This window comes from Elephantulus edwardii, unplaced genomic scaffold, assembly GCF_000299155.1.
Source record: "Elephantulus edwardii isolate Elephantulus edwardi_28Jun2011 unplaced genomic scaffold, EleEdw1.0 scaffold00063, whole genome shotgun sequence".
Lineage (NCBI taxonomy): Eukaryota > Metazoa > Chordata > Mammalia > Macroscelidea > Macroscelididae > Elephantulus > Elephantulus edwardii.
Genome location: NW_006399813.1, coordinates 16,224,062 through 16,247,129, shown reverse-complemented (window position 1 = coordinate 16,247,129; position 23,068 = coordinate 16,224,062). Strand labels below are relative to the sequence as shown.

The window sequence follows — 23,068 nt, the reverse complement described above, 5'->3', positions numbered from 1 at the left end:
TTGTACATAGGGTCGCTATGAGTCGCAGGCGACTCGACGGCACATAACAACAACAACAACAAGGACCAAGTATTATAATGAAATGTGCAAAGAGCTGGAGTTAGAAAATAAAAAGAGGAAAAACAAGCCTCAAGAACTGAACGACTGCAAATCACGTCTCAGGCTGCAATACTGAAGGACACTATGGGCAAAAGTTCAAATGTTCCAGGAAGCTTCAAAAGAACATGGAGGAAACAATACTACACTGCCTTCCAGACTCAGCTATTCCACTGCTAGAAATATATATATACCCCAAGGAAAGCAGAACTGAGACACAAATGGACATTTGTACACCAATGCTCACAGCAGTGCTATTCACAATAGCAAGAAAATGGAAACATCCCAAATGCCCATCAACAAATGAAAGTATTGAGAAATTGTAGTACTTTCACAAGATGGAATATTTTGCAGCACACAGGAGCAATGATTTTGAAAGATACTGTGTAACATAGGAGAAGCTGGAAAGCATTATGGTGAGTGAACTAACTCAGTCTTGTAAGGACAAATACTGAATAAGACCATTATTGTAAAAAATAGAAGGATAACTAGTAAGATCTGTACCAAAATCCAAAGTGGGAGTGGAGGGGACTGAAGGAAGGGAGAGGGGAAAATCATGAGGTCACAGAGTTTGGTGGGTGGAGGAAGGTGGTGAAGGAATTAGCAAAGATCCAGTGGGAACCTAAAAAGATGGGATAACAGTGATTAATTTTATAAAACACAACATATGGGAATGATTGTATGAAACACAACGTGAACAAAGGAATGTGTGAAATACAATGAATATAAATGAAACATAATGTATGCAAATTTTGTATGCAAATCAATATAAAATAAAAGTAAATTTGAAAAAAGAAAAATAATAGAAGATGGAGGGGCATTATGGGAAGCCAATACTAAATATTTGTAATAAACCGAATACTATTTCAGGATGGAACTCACCCTGAGGCACCAAGGCAATCCTTAAGGTTTTGCCAGGATTCTTGTATTGTATTTGCTGACCCCTCCCTCTTGAGTCAAGGGGAAGATTTTCAATAGAAGGAGCTTAGCTTCATCTGCATTGAATTTTCTTTTGATTTACTTCCTGATAATTTTCAATAAAGATACAGGGAAGCTAAGGTTGGCCCTTCAGTCATTGGAAATGCTGCCCCCCTGTCTTTTATGTTCTCTGTTTTATCTCATTCATGGTGTCTGTCTCATTATTAATAATAATAAAAATACTTTACCTTTGGTCTGCAACAGGGAATACAGAATCACTGTACCAAAAAGAAGTGGCTGACACAGAACCATTTCAGAAAGCAGCATATGATCAGGAACAGATAGTGATGAAAGAAGAAGTTAAAGCTGGACTGACAGCACTGGCAAAAAAAAAAAATTAAAATAATGCCTCAAGAATGGATGGAATACGAATTGAAGTGTTCCAACAATCAGATGCAGCCCTGGATGTGCACATCAGTCCGTGCCAAAAAATATGGAAGACCTGGCCAACTGGAAGGCATCTGTTTCCACTTCCAAATAGGTGATCAGAAAGATGTGGAATTTATCAAATAATATCATTAGTATAACATGTGAGTAAAATCTTGCTGAAGATTATTTAAAAAACAACTACAAGTCCATTGACAGAGATCAGCCAGAAATTCAAGCTGGATATAGAAGAGGCTGTGGCAACAGAGACATCATTGCTGATGTCAGATGGATCATGGCTGAAAGTAGAGAATATCAGAAGGATGTCTATTTATGTTTTAATGGAATATAGAAAGGCATTTATTTGACTGTGTGCATCATAACAAATCATGGTTAACATTGGGGAAAACGAGAATTCCACAACACAGTTCTGCTCATGCAAAACATAACCTAGACCAAAAGGGTTGTCCGAACAGAGTAAGCAAACACTGTAAGATTTAAAATCAAGAAAGATGTGCATCAGGGCTCTATTCTTTCTCTGTTCTTATTCATTCTGTACAGCAAGCAAATATTTGAAAGGCTAAACTTTATGAAGATGGTAGAATCAGGATCAAAGGAAGATTCATCAACAACCTGTATTATGTAGACAACACAACTCCGCCACTATTGTTATATACTGTTGAGTCAAAATTACTTGTTTATATCAACAAATAGTAAGAAAACCACCTTTCAAGGACTGGAATAAATGTCTTTGATTCCTACAAGGTCAAAAACTTTATGATACTGTGACTTTTCCTATTAACTGTTATTGTTACTGTTATGTGCCATTGAGTTGCTTGCAACTCATAGCAACCCTATGTATCACAGCTCTGAAACTTGCCCTGTCTTGAACCAGTCTCATTGACTCCAACACACCTACTCCCATTGCCCCTGTTACTGTATCAATCCATCTCTTCCTAGGTCTTCCTCTCCTGAGCTGTCCCCCCACCTTTCCGAGCATGATGTCCTTTCCCAAGGATTGGTCCCTCCTGTCCACATGCCCAAAGTATGTGAGATAGAGCTTCAAAATCCTAGCTTCCACGGAGAAACGTGGTTTCACTCTCTCCAAGACAGTCCTATATGTTTTCTTGGCAGTCCATGGTATGTTTAAGACTCTTCTCCAGCATCTCCAGCTATCTAGTCTTCTTTTATCCTTTTATCCATTGTCCAGCTCTTTGATGCATAGCAATTAATTGCAAAGACCATGGTCTGGGTCAGGCACACACTTTAGTTTCTGGACTGACATTGTTGCTTCTTGGTACTCTAGAGAGGTCTCTGATAGCAGATTAATTGTTAACAACTTCAATCTCTTTTCTATCTATCGTGGTACTGCCAATTGGCCCAGTGGTCAGTATTTTTGTCTATCTGCTACACTCAAATTAATACAGTATGAAATTTAATTAATGGTTTGTTTTGGCAATAGTGTGGCTGTAATAAGTGTTTCATCCATAAATTTATAAAATATTTTTTTAATTCCTACAATTACCTGCTATATTATATTAATATACACATAAACAAATTCCTGGGGCAAGCTAGGGTGATTAGGAGAGGTGATGGCTAGAGATCTCCCAGTGCTAACATTCCTGGAGGCCCAGAACACTTTAATATGGTTGGAGCTATAGTGTTTGCTGTTGAAGAAGGAAATAGCTCTATCTTGAGTGGAGAGTGTTGCAGATCTGAAGCTGCATAGGGCATAGAGCAGCGTTCACCAACACATAAACAGCCTCTATCTGGGTCTCCATCAGATAGCGAAGGGTGGCCACACAGAACTGCCGCAGGAGAGGATGATGTATTCTCAGGTTTACCTGCCACAGAACACCCAGTTTGCCTCCACATGCAGGATAGGAGGCTTCTGCCTTAAAGGAGGTCTCTGGATTTTCTTTGTGTGATCTCATTTGGCTCTCACATGGTCTTGGTTTAGGCAAGGCAAAGGCTTACCAATGCATTCTGAACTGAGGAAATAGGACCAGCACAGTGCAAAACCTGAAGAGAGGGCAAAGCTAGGGCAAGAAGCTAGACAGAGGCCCTAGTCCACGTGTCTTTCCAGGAATATGGGAAAGAACATGAATATTGCGGTTCATTCCTGGATTAAATAATATGAACTTGATTACTAGCCTCCTCTCCACAAATCCCCGAGGTTTCTGCACCAAGACACTGCAGTTTTCCTATGTGTAAGGTAGGAAGAAAATTGCTCTTCTCCTTTACAGGCTTCTCTGAAGGCTCAAGGGCATAAAGTATGTGAAAAAGTTTTGTAACACACCAAATTCTCTAGACATTTGTTACAGTTATAAACTACTGGGTCAAGATACTTCTTGCAATTGCTTCTTGGAATAGGCCAAGATTTCCTGTCCATTTGACGTGGCCCACCTTTTACTTATTTTCTTCCTCCTGCTCACATTTCTCCTCCTCTCCCTGCCTAAAAGAGAAGCAGTGAGAGATGATAAAATTCGAGAAGTCTGGATTTGGCAGTCAACGTCTTACAAAGATCAGCCTCCACAAACTACATTTCCCAGCGACACTTTCGCGATTCCAGAGGCCGCTGGAGAAGCGCGCAGGCGCCAAGTGCCGCCCCCGCCTTGTCGTTGGGACGCTCGTGTAAATCGGCTCTCCACTCAGAAACCGCAACTGCAAGCGCTCCTGCGGGTGCTTTTGGCTTTTCAATTAACTCTGTGGCCAGACCGGCCTCAGGTGCGCCTTCGCCCCGGTCAATGCCATGATCCGACAGGAGCTCACCACATCCTACCAGGAGGTATAGGGGAGTCGGGGACGGAAGCAAAGTTTGTTGTGAGACGGCGGAGCGCGGATCCGGGGATCCGGGTGGGTGGTGCGTGGGCTGCGCCGCTTCGGCCGGCCGAGCTCGGAGGAGGGGACTGAGTTCGTCGGGGAAGGGTCCCGAGCGCTGGGGGTGGTGTGGCGGGCGCCGAACCTCCTCCGCACGCGGTGGTCCGCGGCTCGCTAGGCGGAGGGAAGGAGCCGGCCGGCCGGAGCGCCGGCCCGTAAGCAGCAGGTGAATGATTACCGCCTCGGCGGCCCCGAGCGCACCCCGCGTGGCCCGATGCAAGTGGAGCCAGTGCCCTTTGCAACAAGTGGAAGCGCCCACGCGCTCCTCCCGGCGGAGCTGATGCGCGGTCAGCACCAGCCCTCCTCCACCCTGGCGGCCTCTGCGGCTGGCTAAATGACTGGGATCATTACCGCTTTGTTTTGTTGGCTTCCTGACTTTGGAAAAGTACTTCCATTGCTGTGTTTCCACTCCTCCTTATCTCTGTCCACGCTCACCTCCTCCTGGGACTTGAGCTGTCACCACACTGTTCTTTGTCTCTTATCTCTCCAGCGCTTTCAGACAGTGTGTGGTTCAAGCTTTGCTGGAAGCTCCTCTTCCTGATTCTCCCAGCTTCCTTTGTTTCACTGTTTCCTCTAACTTCTCTTCTTAGCCTCCAAATTTTGGTCATTTTGGGGAAGCTTCTTGTTCTCTTCCACAATTTCTCGCACATTTGTCATGTCCAGACAGTTTTCCATGTCCTCAACCCTTCTCCATTTTGTTTGTGTCTTTTGTTTCTGCACTAACCATCCCAATGTGATACTTCTCCCTATTAATTTTTTTAAAATATCCAAATTAATTTTAAAGTCTAGGAACCCACAGCACCTAACAACAGGTGCATGATGTTATAGTGTGCTAATCAAAAGGTCAGCAGTTCAAATCCACTGGCTACTTCACAGGAGACAGATAAAAGGCAGGGTCTCTCCATAAAAAGATACAGCTTTGGAAATCTTGATGTATGGACTTTTTGAGTTGAAATCAACTCAGTGTCAGCACATTTTTTTTAAATTTTATTTTATTATTATTGTGTGTGTGTGTGTGTGTGTGTGTGTGTGTGTGTCTGTGTACCGTCAAATCAGATCTGACTGGTACTGGAGGAGATTGTCCCTCCTTTCCCGGCAGAGCATCTGGTGGATTCGAACCATGTACCTCTGGGATTGCAGTGCAGCTTCTTGCCACTAGGCCACCAGAGCTCCCCTAGCAAATACAGTGTCAGCACATTTATTGTCACTTTTTTCTCATTTACGTATTTTAAAAATAGTGCTTAAGGCAGACATTCATAACTCAAATTCATTGCCAGAGAGTCGCAGTTGATTCACCCGGTGGGTTTTAGAAAACTGTAAATTGCATGGGAGGAGATTGCCCATCTTTTACCCTCTGGGCTGCTGATGCATTCCACCTGCCAAGGAGATACTGTCTTTGGTTTAGCAGCACTACTCCCTACCATTAGAATGGTTTTAAGAAGGCTTCTGGGATAACTTTTGACATAAAGTTTAAAGATGATCTCAGGGCAGTAGTTTAAAGGGTTCATTTGGCCTTCATGGCTCCAGAAAATCTGGAACCCAGGAGAATTTGGAATTCTGTTCTGTGCTTACCCTTTATGAGGAGAATTATTCTATGGAATTTTTAATCAAAATGTTTGTTAATGGTAGGTCACGACTTCTGGTCTGAAGGCAGTTGAGGCAATTGTTCATGGAGGTGTTTAACTACACAATCCCTGTCCTCCTCATCCTTATTTTCCTCTTTCTGTTACTTCAGACAAAAGAGACTAATTGCTGTGCCTTGGATGGCCAGGTTTTAAGATCTCCAACACTTTGCAAGAAATTTAGAACAGAAGCACTAAGTGGTCTTAGGCCCCATTAACTGGGATGACCCATGAAATCTTAGAGGTGAATTATTAATGAAAAAGCCTTGATATTGCTCGTGTTGACAGTATAAATAAGTCTAAGAAAACACTTGAAAAGCTCACCACTCTATTAATTCAGTGATTGCTTCTGTCTTAAACTCTGAACTTGACTTCTCCTGCCCACATCTCTAATCCTACAGAAATTTATTGCATATCAACATAATTTTATTCTTTCTGCCCTTTTACCCTCCACAGTGGCATTATTTCTCTGTTGATGAAAAATTGATTAAGTAGTTTTGAATTTCCCTGATGCCCGTTTGCTAATTGGTGTCTCTCCCTGGACTGGACTGCCCTCTCACTGGGCTCTGCCCGAGGTGGTGGACTTTAGCCAGCATCTCAGAGAGCTCACACACTGATGTCATTACACTCTCTGCTCTCTCAGCAAACCCTCAGCAGAAGTTGTATCCATCCTCCTTTGGGAAATGGTTAAGGCCATGGGCATTGGGCTTGAATCAACCTGTATTTGATACTAGTTCCATCCTGTAGAGGCTCTGATAGATGCTAACCTCTTTTTAAAGTTACTTGACTTTTCTGGCTTCTGTGTTCTCCTCTGTAGGATTGGTATCACAGAGTCAGCATTTTTAAACAATTAAGTAAAAAGTGGCGTCTATTTTCTTCTCAAAATACAGAGCTAATGTGTTGATTCCTTTGTTTCTCTCTTCAGTTAAGTGAGGAGTTGGACCAGGTGGTTGAGAACTCTGAGCCAGCAGACGAGCGGGAAAAGGAGACAGTTAAAATCCAGGGTGTCTTACCAGGTAAGTAGTTTCAGCACTGGGGTGGTGCTAGAAAATGGTTCTGTGCTGATGTAGCAGCCGGAGGTCCAGGCATCTCACCGGCTAGGAGAAGAGGCACCCTCTGACCTGCACCTTGGTGTCAGATGCCAGGCATTGTCCTAGTTTTAAAGCTATCCATTTTTAACCATCCTCGAGATAGAGGAAACCTCCAGGCTGGTATCTGCTTCCTTCCTTTACCTCCTTTACCCTGCTTTGAGTTTACCTTCTGAGGCCAGGCCATTGGATAGTGTAGCAAGGGGGACTTTAGGCCTCCGTTTTTCCCTTCCTCCTTACCTAGGAAGCTGCTAGCAGTGGAACCACTAATGTCTGAGTCACTACCCAGAGTCCTCTTAGAGGATATCTACCAGCCCCTTTTCCTGGCTTCAGGCTTCCACTATTTCTGCCCACAGATAGGTGAGCAAGATCCTATCTCTTGTCTGTTGGCATCTTGGAAGGACTCTAAGCAATATTTAATTAACATTGTTGACCATTTCTTCTTCTTGGATGCACTTTGCACCTTTCATTTCTGCTTTGCCAGTCACTCTTAGACTCCTTGATGGTCATGCTCCAGTTATTGGTTGTTAAATATTTGTCCTTGGCTCCCTTCTGTTTTCTGGGCATTTTCACCAACACCTCCTAGTAAGACATTGCTTAGTGACCCAGTGGGTAAGTAGTTTTGTGGCCAGCCCAAAGGCAGCTGCTCTGGGAGTGAAAGATGGGCAGTTTCCTCCTGTGCAGTTTACAGCCTTTGAAAACCTGCTGGAGGGTCAACTGTGAGTTAGTTCTGATTGGCAATGAGTTGAGTTGTTTGGCTTATAAACTCCATAGCTATATCTTCTGTTGTTTCCAGCTTCCTAGGCGATAGTTCTGCGTGGATGTCTCAAATTCTGTATGTCCAAATTTGACCTCATGATCTCCTGCTATTAACTTGTTCTTTGTTTTGGATGGAATTGAGTCTCCCAGAAAGATTTATCAGTAAACATGATTTCTTTTGTTTCCTTTTGTTATTTAGGGTTCCTTTTTTGTTACTAAGGTCTTAGGGGAGTTGGGTGGATCCTTGCATTAACTGAGCATAGCGAGGGGCATGGTGGGCAGATTCCACTGTCTTTGCTAACTTCATGGGAACGATCAGCATAAGTCTCATTCCCACCACGAAATAGATTTAATCATTACCATCCTTACCACTGGCTATTTATTTTTTTTAATTAGTTTATTAATTTTATTTTTAGTGTGTGTGTGTGTGTGTACACCGTCAAATCAGATTTGACAGGTACAGGAGGAGATGGTTCCTCCTTCTCCAGCAAAGCATCTGGTGGATTTGAACCACACACCTCTGGGATTGTAGTGCAGCTTCTTGCCACTAGGCCACCAGAGCTTGCCGTCACTGGCTATTTCAAGCAGCACTTTCTTCTATCCCCAGCTCTCTAGTACTGGGTTAGAGGGCACTGGCCGCAAGCTCAGAAACACATGCTTTCCCCCACTTAAGACTAGCTGGTCCCTTTCTCTTTCATCCCTAGCCATCCTGGGACAAAAACCCCAGACCAGATCTGCAGGCATGAGTTGGTTCTGATCCATATCTAGTTCCCAAGGCAATAAATCTTTTTTTTCCTTCTTCACCACTTTTTAAAAAAATTATTTCAATGAACATTTACAGAGATTTTGGATTTACATTTATTCATTGTTGCACTTTTCTCCCCGCCCACCCCACCTCCATCCCCAGTTAGCTCTTCTCCTTGAAAAGCAAAAGAAAAACTCCTTTGTTGGTATACAGTCCCCCTGCACATCCCCACCCCGAGTATACTCCACTCTGCTACCCTCATTCCGAACTCTTACGATAATCATACTTTTAAACTATTCTCTCCCTCATCGGCTTCAATGCAGTATATATAATTTATCCAGTGTTTCTCAGTCTTACCTCCACCTTGATGTCAGCCTCATTCTACAACAGTGGCACCATACAGTATTTGTCCTTTTGTGACTGAGATAAGGCAGTAAATTTTAATGGGAGCAGATTGCCTCCCCTTTCTTCTGTGGGACAGCTACTGCCATTTCGATTAGTAGCGCAGCATGTAACTAACTCACTGTGTCACTGGAGCAACTGTGCCCAGAGTAGGTTAGAACAGAATATTTTTTTCTTTGTAACCCAGAAGCTCCACTGAGTCTCATCTTTTAAAGCTTTTAGTGGCCGGGATCAGTTACATCTTGGCTCTGAGACTTGGTCGGAATCAACTCTCAGGTGAGCCTCGGTTCCTAAGCGCTAATCCGGCCTCGTTCACTTGGCCACAGTAAATTACATTATAAGGAGGTGTAGTTACTACTGGCTCTAGGTGATCTGTCTCTCAGGACCCAGAACAGAAGGTCACGTTGGCTTTCTGTACCTCACAGTACTAAACCTTGATGAGTAATGTTATAAAATGAGCAGAATGGGCATGCTCGAGGGAAGAGACCAAGTGAAGAGTCATCTAAAAGCCAAGGAACATGTGGGACTGCAAAGAAAGATTTTCCCCTGGAACCCGCACTCTGGTTTGGACTTCTGGCCTCTAAACCTGTGAGACAGTAAATGTCTGTTCTTTGAAGCCACCTGCTTGTGGGTTTTTGTTTTATATCTTTTTTGTTATGCAGCATTAGGAAATGAATACAGTTCTTCCAGTGTGTTTTCCAGTAGTGTCACTTCCATTCATCCACCTGAACTTCAGACTCACTGTTTCTCCCCCACCCCTTTTCCTCCACTTTTTTAGTGTTAAACTTTTATTTTGAGGCTCATTCCTTCCTCTCACATGACCTTTTTGTTGTTTTGTTCTTCTGCTTGTAATACTTTTTCCTCTGTCACCTAGTTAATGCCTAATATTTTAATTTTCAGTTAGCCTGTCTGACCTTCTGGCTGGATCATTTTTCCTATCCACTGCTCTTGTCCCTTATAGCCTTAGATATTTCTCTTTGCACTTTGTAAGCTCCCTGAGAGCAGAGACCAGTTTGTTTCGCTCGCCACCTTAGCCTGATCATGATAATTGCATGAATGAGCTGATGGAGCCTGAGCCTCACTTAACCTTTTTTTTTTAAAAAAATTTTTGTGTACTGTCGAGTCGGATCCGACTGGCACGGGAGGAGATTGCCCTTCTTTTGCCAGTGGCACATTTATTTGGTGGATTCGAACCGTGTACCTTCGGGGTTGCAGTGCAGCTTCTTGCCACTAGTCCACCAGAGCTCCCTATCACTTAACCTTTTTAGGTGGGCTCGGGATGTAGAGCTTTGTTCCTTTAGACTGCTGTACTTGTTGGGGATGGAAATGAGATAGGAAAGTTATTTTATTCTGCCTCATCCTTCTCTAGAGAAACCTTTGTTTCTCTGAGGAGAAGGAAAGAAGCTGGAAAGGAAAGGAGTATTTCCTGATTGCCTCCTCTGCTCCAGGCACCATTCATGGCCCATTTAGTTCTCTGAGTGACTCTGTAAGGTGCCGTCTTCATTTTGACAGATGTGGACTCAAGCACAATAGGGTGCGTAAGGAGAGTTTGAGAGATCTCACAGTAAACAGAGCTTAGAGCAAACTTGGTAGGACCCCCCCCCAGCCCTTGCTCTACTGTATCAACTCAACTCATTGCCATGGAGTCAGAGCCAGCTCTTAGAGTTGACGCTTAAAGAGGCTTTCAGAGGCTGTAAATTGCATGGGAAGAGATAGTCTTCCCCTCATTTGCCCTTGGAGAAACTGATGGATTTGAACCATGTACCTTTGGGTTGACAGTGCATCTCCTTACCCACTAGGCCACCAGAGCTCTCTTTCTACTATGCTGTTGTTGTGTGCTGCTGTCAATTCACAATAAGCTCATAGCTGATTCTCTAGCAGATTTTTGTAGGCAGTAAATCACATAGGAGGAGACTGCCCATCTTTCTCCTGTGGAGCAGCTCTTGGATTCGAACTGCATCCCTTTGGGATTGCAGTGTCACTGCATACCACTAGGCCACCAGAGCTCCCTTTAATGGTTGTCATCCCTTTGCCCTACTCCTGAGTTCTTGAGGCACAGATCTTGTGTCCCTCATTCTTCTTCTTTATAATCCAGAGTGTTTGATCCATTGTAAGTGCTCAGTAATATAAAGTAATGAAAGTAATGTACTGAGTGAAATAAAGGACAAAGAAGTGGTAGAGACAGATGCCTCAGGAATAAATGAAGGAGGTATGGCTGTGGAGCAAGTAGATACAGCTGCAGGAAGAAATATTAAGGAGAAAAAGAAAGGCTGGTTAAGGAGAAGAGAGTATATAAATAAGTAAATATGTAGAGATGGGAATAAAAAGAAAATGCTCAGTACATGGTGAGTTGGAGTGTGGTTGGAGCTAAGACTTGTGAGGAGAGTGGAGGAAAGTGAAGTGGATCAGGTTGTGGAAAGTTTTAAATTCTGGTCTTAGACTTTATCTAGGGAAGCAGAGAGTATTTAAAGGGGTTATTGTTAGGTGCTGTCAAGTTGAGTACAGCTCATAGTGACCAAACAACGGATCCGAACACTGTCCTATCCTGTGCCATCCTCACAATCTCTGTCAAGCCCATTGTCTCAGTCACTGTGTTAGCCCACCTAGATAAGATTTTCCTCTTTTGCTGTCCCTCCACCTTTCCAAGGATGATGTCCCTCACCAAGGAATAACCACTCCCAAAGTATGTGAGAAGAAGCTTTTATCATCTTTGCCTCCAATGAGCACTGATTGTACTAAGACACAGCTGTTTGTTCTTTTGGCAGCCCGTGGGATAGTCAGTACTTTTCTCCAGCACCACAGTTCAGGGGCACCAGTTCTTCTGTCATCCTTATTCATTGTCCAGCTTTCGGATGCAAGTGACTGAAAAGATCATTAGAGTAAAAGAATTGAGTAAAGTGAGGATTTAGGTAGATCATTGGCAGTGAAGTGGGGCTGGGTTCAGAGTGAAGAAAGAATTGTTTCTCGTCAAAAGGCTGACATAGTATACTAATTTGCTGTAAGAGAGTCGGAAAAGGAAGACTCAAAGAAGATTCTGAAGTTTGAAGCCTCAGAATGAAAGAATAATTTCCAGACATAGAATTTGGAGGGATAAGTGGCTTGCAAGAGAAGATGCTTAGCAGTGCTGTTATTGTTGTTAGGTGCCATCAAGTCCACTGGGACTCATAGTGATCCTTTGAACAATGGATCTGAACCTTGCCTTATACCAGGCTTCAGTGACTGGGAGCATCTGGGTGGAGAGGGCCCTGGAGGCAGTGAGTGATGGAGGATTGATAGAAGCCTGACCTGAGGGCTAGAGGTGTGAAAATGGAAGAGGTCCTATAGAGTGAGCAAGCCTTGAGAGCCTTGCAGATGAAGGAAGGAGAGAAAGTCATAAAGACTGACATTTGATACATTTTTGTCCACATTTTTCCAGAAGAGCAAGTGGAGCTGGAAAGATGGTTGAATGGAGGGCCTAGAACTAGGGGTAGTGAGAGGAGACTAACAGGATGCAGAGTGTGCATAGACTCCAATAATACACCCTCATGTGTAGGCTTACATGCCACGACATACCACATTACTTTCTGGGATATAAAGTAGTAAATGGCTTCAATCTGATAATTTCCTTTCTACAGTGGGAGTCACAGACATTTATTAATTGTTTTCTAAAGGAGAAATGAGACTACATATGCTAATTGAGCAGTTTATTACATCTGTGAGGCAATCAGATAGACTGAGAAAAACACTTGACAAGTTAGTCATTACAATTAGGTCTCCACGGAAACTATTATATCTTCAATAGAATAATTTTAAAAAGCAACCAACAAAAAAATAAATTGAGCTTGATCAAACTAAAAATGTTTATCAAATGACACTAGGAACATGAAAAGGCCACCCACAGAATGGGAGAAGATATTTGTAAATCATGTATCAGAGTAAAGAATTTCTATTTGGAATATAGTACTGAGTATATAAAGAATTCTCACAGATTCACAGTTTGTGAGGCAATAGACAACCTAATTTACTAATAATCTGGTAAGCATTTCTTCTGAGAAGATAACAAATAGCCTCTTATTTATTGCTGTTGAGTTAGAATTGAAGTTTAAGGCTTGAATTTGTTGTTTAGTTCTTACAGTTTGAGAAATGCCAAGTGAGCTTTTCTCACTTTGTTTTCCAACTCCAGGTCTTTGTACATTTCCTTATAATACTTGGCTTTGTCTTCTCATTAAATCAGGATCTCTAGGTTGTTGAGAAATCTGCCACAAATCTACCACTGTCCCCAGATCAGGCATAAACCAAATTTGTTGCTTTCAAGTAGATTCCAAATAATAGCAACCCATTAGGACAGAGTAGAACTGCCAAGGCTTCTAAGGCTGTAAACTTTATGGACGTAAATCACACACCTTTCTCCTGCAGAATGCTGTTCCTCCTTCAAACCACTAACTTTCAGTTGGCAGCCTTGTTTTTAATTACCATCCCAACAGGGCTCCACTAGACCAGGCAAGTGTGAAAATTGAGAAGGGTGCACTGGGGGAACAGACAGTCAGGTCCTGAAGTATAGGGAGTAGAATGTGAGGACTAAGACCAGAGAGGTACGTAGAGCCAGCTCATTTGTTGAATTGTAAATTGTCCCTTTAGAAGGTATACACCTTAAAGACCTAAATGAATCCTTTTTAGCTTAGTGTTCCTTACCAGGCATGTTAAATGTGGAGTAAATGCTTACAGAAGTTGTTAAGTTTGGGGCTGGGGGAACATTAAGGTGGAGTGGGCAGATGGATGGGTGACCTTGCATCCTGGGAAGGCTGCCAGGCCTGGGGTCTGCTCCTCCTTGGCTGTGCCCTGCGCTGTGCCGTGTGACACATGGTGGTGTTTTGTACAGCCCTGGATAGCGAGTCAGCCTCCAGCAGCATCCGCTTCAGTAAGACGTGCCTGAAGAACGTCTTCTCGGTCCTGCTGATCTTCATCTACCTACTGCTTATGGCTGTCGCTGTCTTCCTGGTTTACCAGACAATTACGGACTTCCGTGAGAAACTCAAGCACCCTGTCATGTCTGTGTCTTACAAGGAGGTGGATCGCTATGACGCCCCAGGTAAACGCTGCCCTAGGTCTGCGGTGGTTGGCCGGCACACACTCCCTGAGCTGTCGCTGCTTCCTTGGAACATGGGTGTGGCTGCGGGTGGGTGACAGAGGACTGGTTCTATCATAGTGGTACAGAATACACCCAGAGAGCAGCTGTTGGTTTCCGGCAGAGTGTAATGTGTGCCAAGGAGAGAGATGGATAGAGCAGAGCATATCCAGTATACACTGTGGAACAGGAGTTTATGATCAAAGAAGATTTTGAGAGACATAGAATTTGGATTTGCAAATGACAGAAATGGAAGAGAATGTGTCTGGGAGCAAGGTCAGCAGGCGCAAAGTTGAGTGTAGGGAAGCAGAGAGCATCTTTGGAGAGAATGATCCTGGTCTGGCAGGGCCCTGCAGGCCAGTCAGGAGGAGAGGTAAGAGTTAAGGCCAACAAGGAAGGTTGGGGCTAGTTTGTGAGGTGTAGAGTGTCACAGGAACACCCACCCAAGTCCTTTTCAGAGGTGAGCAGAGCCCCTAGCAGAGGAGGGGATTTCTAAGCCACACTGCATCTCTCCAGTTCCACTGGTGTGTTCATCCAGTGCCAAAGTAGGGAGCCCATCTCCACTCAAAGCAGATACCTACACATGTACTTGGGGGTGGTGGCGCTTACTGGGTGCTCTGGAAGCTTTGAGTGTGAATAGAAGACCTGACCCTTGAGTTTCAGGTTTCCGTCTATCCTGATGTCTGCCACCTACTCTGCTCACAGGGTGCCCCGTGGCCAGCTGGTCCCAGCTTCTTCCTCTACTATTTTCTGTCTGTCTCACTTTTTTCTCTGGATATCGCTTCAGGCTTTGATGGCTTTACTTTTTCCTGGTCTCTATGAACTCTGCCCGTCTCTGATGCCACTTGTTGCTATCGAAACTTCCTCTGTTAAAGTTTCACTAACTCCTGGGGATGTTGGAAATAAGATTTTCACACAGTCAGAGCAAGAGATATGAGGCGAAATGAGAGCTGGGAAATCCCACCCCCAGAAGCTCCAGTGAATCTGCATGTGTGACAGCCTCAGTTAGGGAAGCCTACCTTGGGGTGTATTGAGCAGGACTCTGATGTGGAAAGGTTTTTGGTACAGACACTATGGATACTGTGTCCCAAGCTCTAAGAGGGTATTCAGAGGAGGGCTTCTGAGGGGTGTCACCTCTTCCTTCTCTCCTCTGAAGTCACCCAGGGAATCCTGAACATAGGTTGTTGATGGGAGTGAAAAAACACATATAAAATGTTTTTTAGGCATGTGGTCAGATACTGTGACTTCTGACATTTACTCTCCCTGTTTGTGTCTCAGGTATTGCCTTATACACAGGCCAAGCTCAGTTGCTCAGCTGTAAGCACCATTACGAGGTCATTCCTCCCCTGAGGAACCCTGGGCAGCCAGGTGACATGAACTGTACCACCCAGAGGATCAACTACACGGACCCTTTTTCTAATCAGACCATAGTAAGTCCTTCCTTCCGGAGCAGGGGATAGGTAGGTGTCCTGTCAGCTGTGCTGTCATGGGCCCAGTACTCTTCTAAAGTTCCTTCTGCCCATCTTTAGCTAATAGTAACCTTCTTTTACTCTCATTATACTCTCAGATATGGACCCCGAGCCCCAACCTAACTTGAATGTATGACAAGTGGATACATGGCCATCGCTTTGAGGCTGTCAATCTTCTTCAGGTTCCCCTAGGGATTCCTCATTCAGTGTGATAAGATCTGTCCTGGACCTGAGGTTGACAGTGCTCAAGGGCAGGGTCAGTGGGACAAAGCAGAGTAGTTCTTGTATCACCTTTTTGGCAGAATCTCTGGGAGACTTTTAAATAAGTATAGGTTATCAGGTTCTTTGGGAGGCCACCTGAATCCTAATCTCTTGGAATGGGACCTGGGGATTCATATTTTGAAATTGTTGTTGCTGTTATGTGTTGTCGATTAGTGTGCAACTCATAGTGACCCTAAGTACAGTAGCTCTGAACTCTGTCCTATCCTGAGCCAGTCTCACTGTCTTTGAAACACCTAACCCCATTACTCCAGTTACTGTGTCAGTCTAACTCTTCTGGGATTTCCCTCTCCTGCGCTGTCCCTCCACCTTTCCAAGTATCATGTACTTCTCCAAGGACAGATTGGTCTCTCCTGACCACCTGCCCAAAGTATATGAGATGGAGCTTCAAAATCCTTGTTTCTAAGGAGGAGCTTGGTTTCACCCCCTCTAAGACCTGTTTGTTTTCTTCGAAGCCTGTTGTATGTTCAATGCTCTTCTCTAGCACCACAACTCAAAGGCATCAATTCTTCTTTTGTAATCATAGACCTGTCCAGCTCTCTGATATATAGTAAGTAATTGTGAAGACCATGGCCTGAATCAGGCACACCTTAGTCTCCAGACTGATATCATTGCTCTTTAGCATTTTATAGGGGTTCCTGACAGTAGATTTTCCCCAGTGTAATTTGTCTTTTGATTTCTTGACTGTTGGTGCCAAGAGTGTTGATTGTGGAACCAAGCAAGCTGAAATTATTAACAACCTCAGTGTCTTCTCCATCTACCATGGTGCTGCCAGTAGGCCCAGTAGAGAGAATTTTTGTTTTCTTGATAATTGAGCTTAGTCTGTACTGCAGACTACTTGACCTTCTTCAGCAAATGCTTCAGATCCTCCTTCCTTCCCAGTTTCATCAAATAAGGTTGTGTCAGCTGTATAATGCAGGTTGTTTATGAGTCTTCCTCCAATCCTGATGCCACATTCCTCCTCATAAAAGTCCAGCCTCCTAAATGATTTGTTCCACGTACAGATTGAAAAAGTATGGAGACAGGATGCATCCTGACACACTTCTTTCCTGAATTTGAACCATACAGTGTTTCCTTGTTCTGTTTTGAGGACTGTATGCTAATTTTAAGAGGGGCGGGGTCCTTGCTTCGTCAACACATATACTAAACATTGGAATGATACTGAGAAGATTAGCATGGTTCCTTCCCCAAGGATGACACGCATATTCATTTTGAAGCATTCCATTTAACAAAAAAAAGGAGCGAAGGGGATCTTGGTCTTTACTGAGGGTTCCTGGGCTGTGCTCCCTCCTGGCACTCCCAGCACCCTCCCTCCCTACATTGAGCAGCTGGTGATAGATAGCCATGAATCCTCTAAGAGGACAGGGCAATTTTAAAAAGGAAACAACTCCTTCTCAGAGATTGCAAGGCAGGGTAGGAAGTTTTAATTTATTTATATCTTTTTAATCCCACATTCTTCAGAAATTACTGAAAGAGGCTAAGTAAAGTTTGCCAGGTCAAAGAGAAGAACAGATTTTCAGGATAAAGAATACTTTGCACGAAGAGAGATAGGATTTCTCTGGAAATGTGTGGTCTACCTACTGTTTCTAATCTGGGCTCTATCTCTAATAAAATAACTAACTGTGTTCTTCTGCTGGTTATAGAGTTTTCAGAGGCCTGCTATTTTAAGAAGTAGATGGCTAATCCTGCTATCTAGTCTGTCTTAATCTTGGAGTTCTACTAAAATTTGTCCCCCTTGAGCATCACAGCAACCCACATATATACTTCAGTACAGCAAACTGACAGACAAGTGTTATACTAATTAGAACAGTGAACTCTCCCGTACAACAAACTAACAAACTAGTGTTGTACCTCTAATAGCAAATCAGACATGAATATCTTGTTACCAGATCCAACGCCCTTGGTACCAGGAGTTAGGAGATGAAGAGACACATTGCACTGGGAAAGTCTATAGTAAGAGACCTCTTCAAATTATTGAGGAGCATTGATGTCATTTTGAAGGTGAAGATGTGCTTTATTCAGACCATGACCTTTTCAGTCACTTGCTATGTGTCTGACATCTGGACAGTGACTAAGGATGACAGAAGGCGAATTAATGCCTTTGAGTTTTGGTGTTGCAGAGAGTACCGAATATCCCATGGATTGCCAAAAGAACAAAAAATATTTCTTGGAGAAGGTACAGCCAGAGTCATCTTTGGAGGCAAAGATGATAAAGCTTTGTTTCACATACTTTGGGTATGTTGCTAGGGGAGGTTATTCCTTGGAGAGGGTTGTTATACTTGGAAAGGTGGTAGGTTGATGAAAGAGGAAGACCCTCAACCAGGTGGATGGACACAGAACCTGCTGCAATGGGGTTGAGTGTATCAGAAAGTGAAGATGACACAGGATAGGACAGGGTTCAGGTCTGTTATTCATAGGCTAACTATGGGCTGTACTCCACTTGATGGCACCTAACAACAATAACCACCCGCTCTTTGCTTCTGGTCAGGCATTTGTAAAAGGGATTGCAATTAAGAGAATCATCTGGCTAGACTTCTTCACATTTTTAGAGGCTCCTCTGTAACGATAGTTAACTTTAATCATGTGTTTTGCTTTGGTGCATTTAACGTCTCTACTTCAGGATCTGCTTCTCTTTCCTCATTACCTACCATTTCCATTACCCAAATGCTATGCTAATACTTCATTTTTAGGTTTTATTGCTATGGCTCTCTAGTTCCAGATAATAGTTCACATATAGGTCAGAGTCTAGGCAAGCTTCTATATAAAACGAAACAAACAAACACAACTGTACGTGGAGTTGTTAAGACAAAGTGGAAGTCTGTTATTATCTGGTACAGTCTAGACAAGTAGGAAGTGCATACAGTTGGCAGTGCTTCTCCTCAGGATGGCTTGGGTTCTGTCTTGTCACTCTGCTGTCTCCTGGGTATTATGCTGGTTCACATGATTAGAACTGGACTTCCCCACATACACTCCCTCCTGGGAAGGTAGGAGAAGTGGAGGCAGGCAGCGTCTATTAAAGCAGAATTGCATGAGTTATTCCAACTACAGCCCAGCAGATTAATTAAGCCAGCAGTCCAGCTCCAGCTGGTGAATTACTCTATTAAAATCTAGGGCAGGGAAGTGATGGTAGCACTGAAGGACAGCATGGATAATGAAAACTGGGGAGAATCTCTTCTGTGCACTTGAAATGTTACTGAATGATGGAAAATACATGGGGGAAGATCTCTCAAGAAAATGCAGCTCTAACCACAAAAAGGTGGAATGGACATGTAAATCTTAGTTTATGCAATTTAAGGTGCAAAGGACGAAAAGGGGGATGTTTAATAGGGATAAAATGTCTAGCTGCACTACTCTCCACCGAAAAGTAGCAAATCTGTATGTACAAAATAGCATATCACTTGTAGGTTTTAATCAAAATGTATTAGAAATTAAGAAATACCATTAGAGTTTAACTTAAATGTCTCAGACATGCACAGATCACATAGATAAATAGTAATACATATAACAAATTTAGCATACGCATGTGCACATATATATGAAAGAAAGTTTGTATCTGGTAGAATGCTCTTCAAATACATGTAGAATGTTTTATAAAAGTTGATATAAAATTAATTTTTAAAAATTATCTCTGAGTTCACTGTCAAATCTAGTGGGTTTTTAAATATAATTCAGGCTAATTTTATAAGAGTATATGGAGGTAATGGTGAGCTAGTCAGACTGGAAAATCTGCTTCTTTCCTATAGGGACATGAAAGGACTGGGAAGTCCACTCAAGGACAGTAATTCAACCGTCCTGAAATCTGGGGGAAGGCATGAGTAAAGACCAAATAAATGGAAGTATACATATGCTAGGCCTGGTTTGTGTCAAGACCTAGAAAAAGAGAATAAAAAAAGATTGGACTTAATAGTATTGGATGACCGCTGTGGAGAAAACAGGGTCTCATCTCACAACTCATGGATAGCCAGCCAAGTGAACTTCCATCTGAAGAGAGGAGACATGCTTGGGTCACCGGGCACAACTCTTCTCCCACAGCAAGCAGGTCAGCACCAATCTGGAGTCTGGGAGGAGAGGCCCTCCGCTGATTTGGTGGCTTCATGTCAATAAAACCATTTTTAATTTGGCACTGAGGACATCCCTGCATGTACAGGATGGAGATTTGCACATGATGGAAAGAGCAGCCTCCTAATAACAAAAGCTGCACTCACTGACTTCACTTGGAACTGCCGTGCCATGTCCTGAACCTGCGATCCTGTGAATCTAGGACACTAATAGAAGCAGACTGGCTGGTCTGGGTTAGGAACACCCAGGGAAACCCCAGGCTACACCCACTGTCAGCACACAGCACATTCAGCAGCAGCCTAGTTGGTTCCTGAGATCAATTCTGCCCTACAGTTGACCACACCGAATGCCAGCCCAGCAGCCTAGAATTGCATTTATGTCTGGCCATGGGCGAAAAATTTACAGGCATAGCCTTAGTGGCCAAGTGGTATGAAGCATTGCTGTAATCCCCGTGGCCCATGGTTTGAATCTTCCAGCTGCTCTGTGAGAGAAGGATGGGTAGTCTCCTCTAGTGCAATTTACTACCTTTAAAATCCTGCTGGAGGGACAGCTCTGGGTTGGTTCTGACTTGGTAACAACACAGTAACACAGGGAAACAGACTAAATCCATATAAAACCTCTGATCCACTGAGTCAGGGATTCAGAAATTTAGTGACCCAGTGAACATACTGCATAGAAGGGGCATCAGGATAGTTAACAAATTCTCCAGCGCCTTTGGTGGGCCTGCTTCCACACAGCCTTCATTGTGGGCCCCTCGTCACACCACACTAGAGCCACTCACACATTCCGTCTAAACAAGGTGCAGCTTATACACCACCTGGCCAGCATTCTCATCCACCATCAACTACTGCCTCTCCCCCACCCACATCATTGCACAGTGAACAGGTAATTACAGCTTGCCTATCAATTGTCACAAACACCAGAAGATTTTAAAAAATCTACAGTGTCCCAGAAGCAGCAGAAAATATCAAATCCTGCAAAAAAATCAAAACAGGATGTTATTTAAAAAAGCAGTGTGAACATACTGATCAGATTCTCTGAGAAGGAATTCAGAAGAATGATACATGTTTTCATAGGAGGGAAGAAAAAGATAAAGGAGGAATTCAAGAGAGAAACTCTAGAAGAACTAAAAAGTTCAAGACAGAGCAAATAAAGCCAATGGAATAGTATAAACTGTACAAAAGAAAGAAACCGGAGTAATAAAACAAACATTTCAAGCGCTGTCAGCATGTTAGAAAGACAAAATAACAGAATTGAAGAAATGGAACTTAGTAAAACAGAAGACAAAGCTCTCAAAACTAATCTGCTGGAAGAAAAATCAGAAACAAGAAGAAAGGAAAATAAAGAAGGCATACCATCAAGAGGAATAACACTTTTAATTGGAATTCCAGAATATGAAGAGGCAAAAAAAAAAAGATACACAGAAAGTTGTGGAACAGTTGTTAGAAGACACCTTTTCAGGTATAATGAAAAACTGAGAAAAATAGGCATTCAGGAAGCAGAATAAACCTTAAAACAGGATAGACCTCAAAAGAAAAAGACCAAGACATAATATAGTCAAATTCTCCCAAATCAAAGACAAGAATAGAATAGGGGAAAGCAGCTTGAAAAAACTGAAGATTTATCTGTAAAAGTCAGTTAAGATTAAGCTCTGATTTCTTAGTAGAAACCATGTGAGCAAGAAAAGAATGGTTTCTGCTGAGAAATTTGAAAGAAACTGCCAACTGAAAATTCTATACCCTGCAAAACTGTCCATCATATATGACAGAAATTTGGACATGCTCAGAAAAGCAGAAACAAAGAGAATTTGTGAAAGTAAGACCAGCTTTGCATTAAATACTAAATTAAGTCCTTCACATAGACAGCACAGAAAAATGGATAGTAGGGTAACCAGCAACCATACAAGAAAGAATCCAATAAAATGGCAGCAGTAAAACCTTGCCTATCAAATATTCACTGAATGTGAATGGTTTAAATGCACAAAAGAAAAAGAAAAAAAAAAGAGTAGCAAAATAGATTCAAACAAACAAAACCCATCAACATGCTGTCTACAAGAGACTTGCCTGAGAAGGAAGAATAAGGATAAACTAAATGAAAGTTTACAAAGACTTAAGATTTCCAGTCATTCATTGTACTTTTCTCCCTCGCCATACCCTCCCCCCCAATTCACTCTTCTTGAAAGTAAAAAACTTTTTCATTGTTATGCACCCCCCCCCCCAAGTCCACTCAATTATGTAGCCTTCTCTCTGGACTTCTGTAATGACAAGAATACCCACTCACATATCTCTTTTAAACAGTTCTCTCCCTCATCTGTTTCAATACAATATACATCATTTCCCCCCTCCTTTTCTATCTTCCCTCAGCCCTGATGTCAGGCCCATTTTACAACAGTGGCCCTATGCAATATTTGTCCTTTTGTGACAGATATTTCACTCAGCATAATGTCCTCCAGGGTCATCCATTTTGCATAATATTTCATGAGTTCCTTGTTTTTCAGTGTTGCATAGTATCCCATTGTGTGAATACACCAGAGCTTCTCTATCTGTTCATTTGTTGAAGGGGAAAAAACACTTTTAAAGAGCTATTAAAAGACAAATCACTTTTACAAAGCAAGAAAAAAATAGAATAAATTTTTAAAACATTATAAATTAGATCTTACCTGTACAGGTTGGTTTGGGATCTCATTTATTCAGAATGATTGTTTATGTTGATTTCTTTTTACACTTAGAACTTACGTTTCTGTAATGATTAAATTGATCTGGTTGTATTTAATGATTAAATTCAGTGTTCTGGTTGGATTTGAAAAAAAAAGGTACCAGTACAAAAATAACTAAGTTTAGGAATTGGATTAGCACTTGCTATGCATCAGAGAGTTGTACAATGACTAGGGAGGATAGCAAGAGAATTGATGCCTTTGAGATGTGGTGCTGGAGAAGAGTGTTGAATATACCATGGACTGCTAGGAGAACAAACAGATTCATCCTGGAAAGGGTTAAACCGGGCTGCTCCTTGGAGGCAAGGATTCTGAGGCTCCGTCTAACATACTTTGGATATGTTGTAAGGAGGGACCAGTCCTTGGCAAGGGACATGGTGCTTGGGAGGGTGGAGGGACGACGCAGGAGGGGAAGGCCCTTTAAGAGGTGGATCGATTTAGTGACTGGGGTAATTGGGATGAGTGTGTCAGAGATAGTGGGATTGGCACAGGACAGCAGAGTTTAGGG

General features: G+C 42.8%; 1 protein-coding gene across 1 annotated transcript in view; it reads left to right on the top strand.

Moving 5' to 3' along the window:
- The first annotated feature begins 4,192 nt into the window (after positions 1 to 4,192).
- TMEM206 (transmembrane protein 206) overlaps positions 4,193 to 23,068 on the top strand; it is a 34,110-nt gene continuing 15,234 nt past the window's right edge. The window contains exons 1-4 of the mRNA XM_006887968.1: positions 4,193 to 4,228; positions 6,868 to 6,958; positions 13,795 to 14,004; positions 15,319 to 15,470. Coding sequence (XP_006888030.1) covers positions 4,193 to 4,228; positions 6,868 to 6,958; positions 13,795 to 14,004; positions 15,319 to 15,470 — 489 coding nt within the window. The remainder of the gene's footprint in view (positions 4,229 to 6,867; positions 6,959 to 13,794; positions 14,005 to 15,318; positions 15,471 to 23,068) is intronic.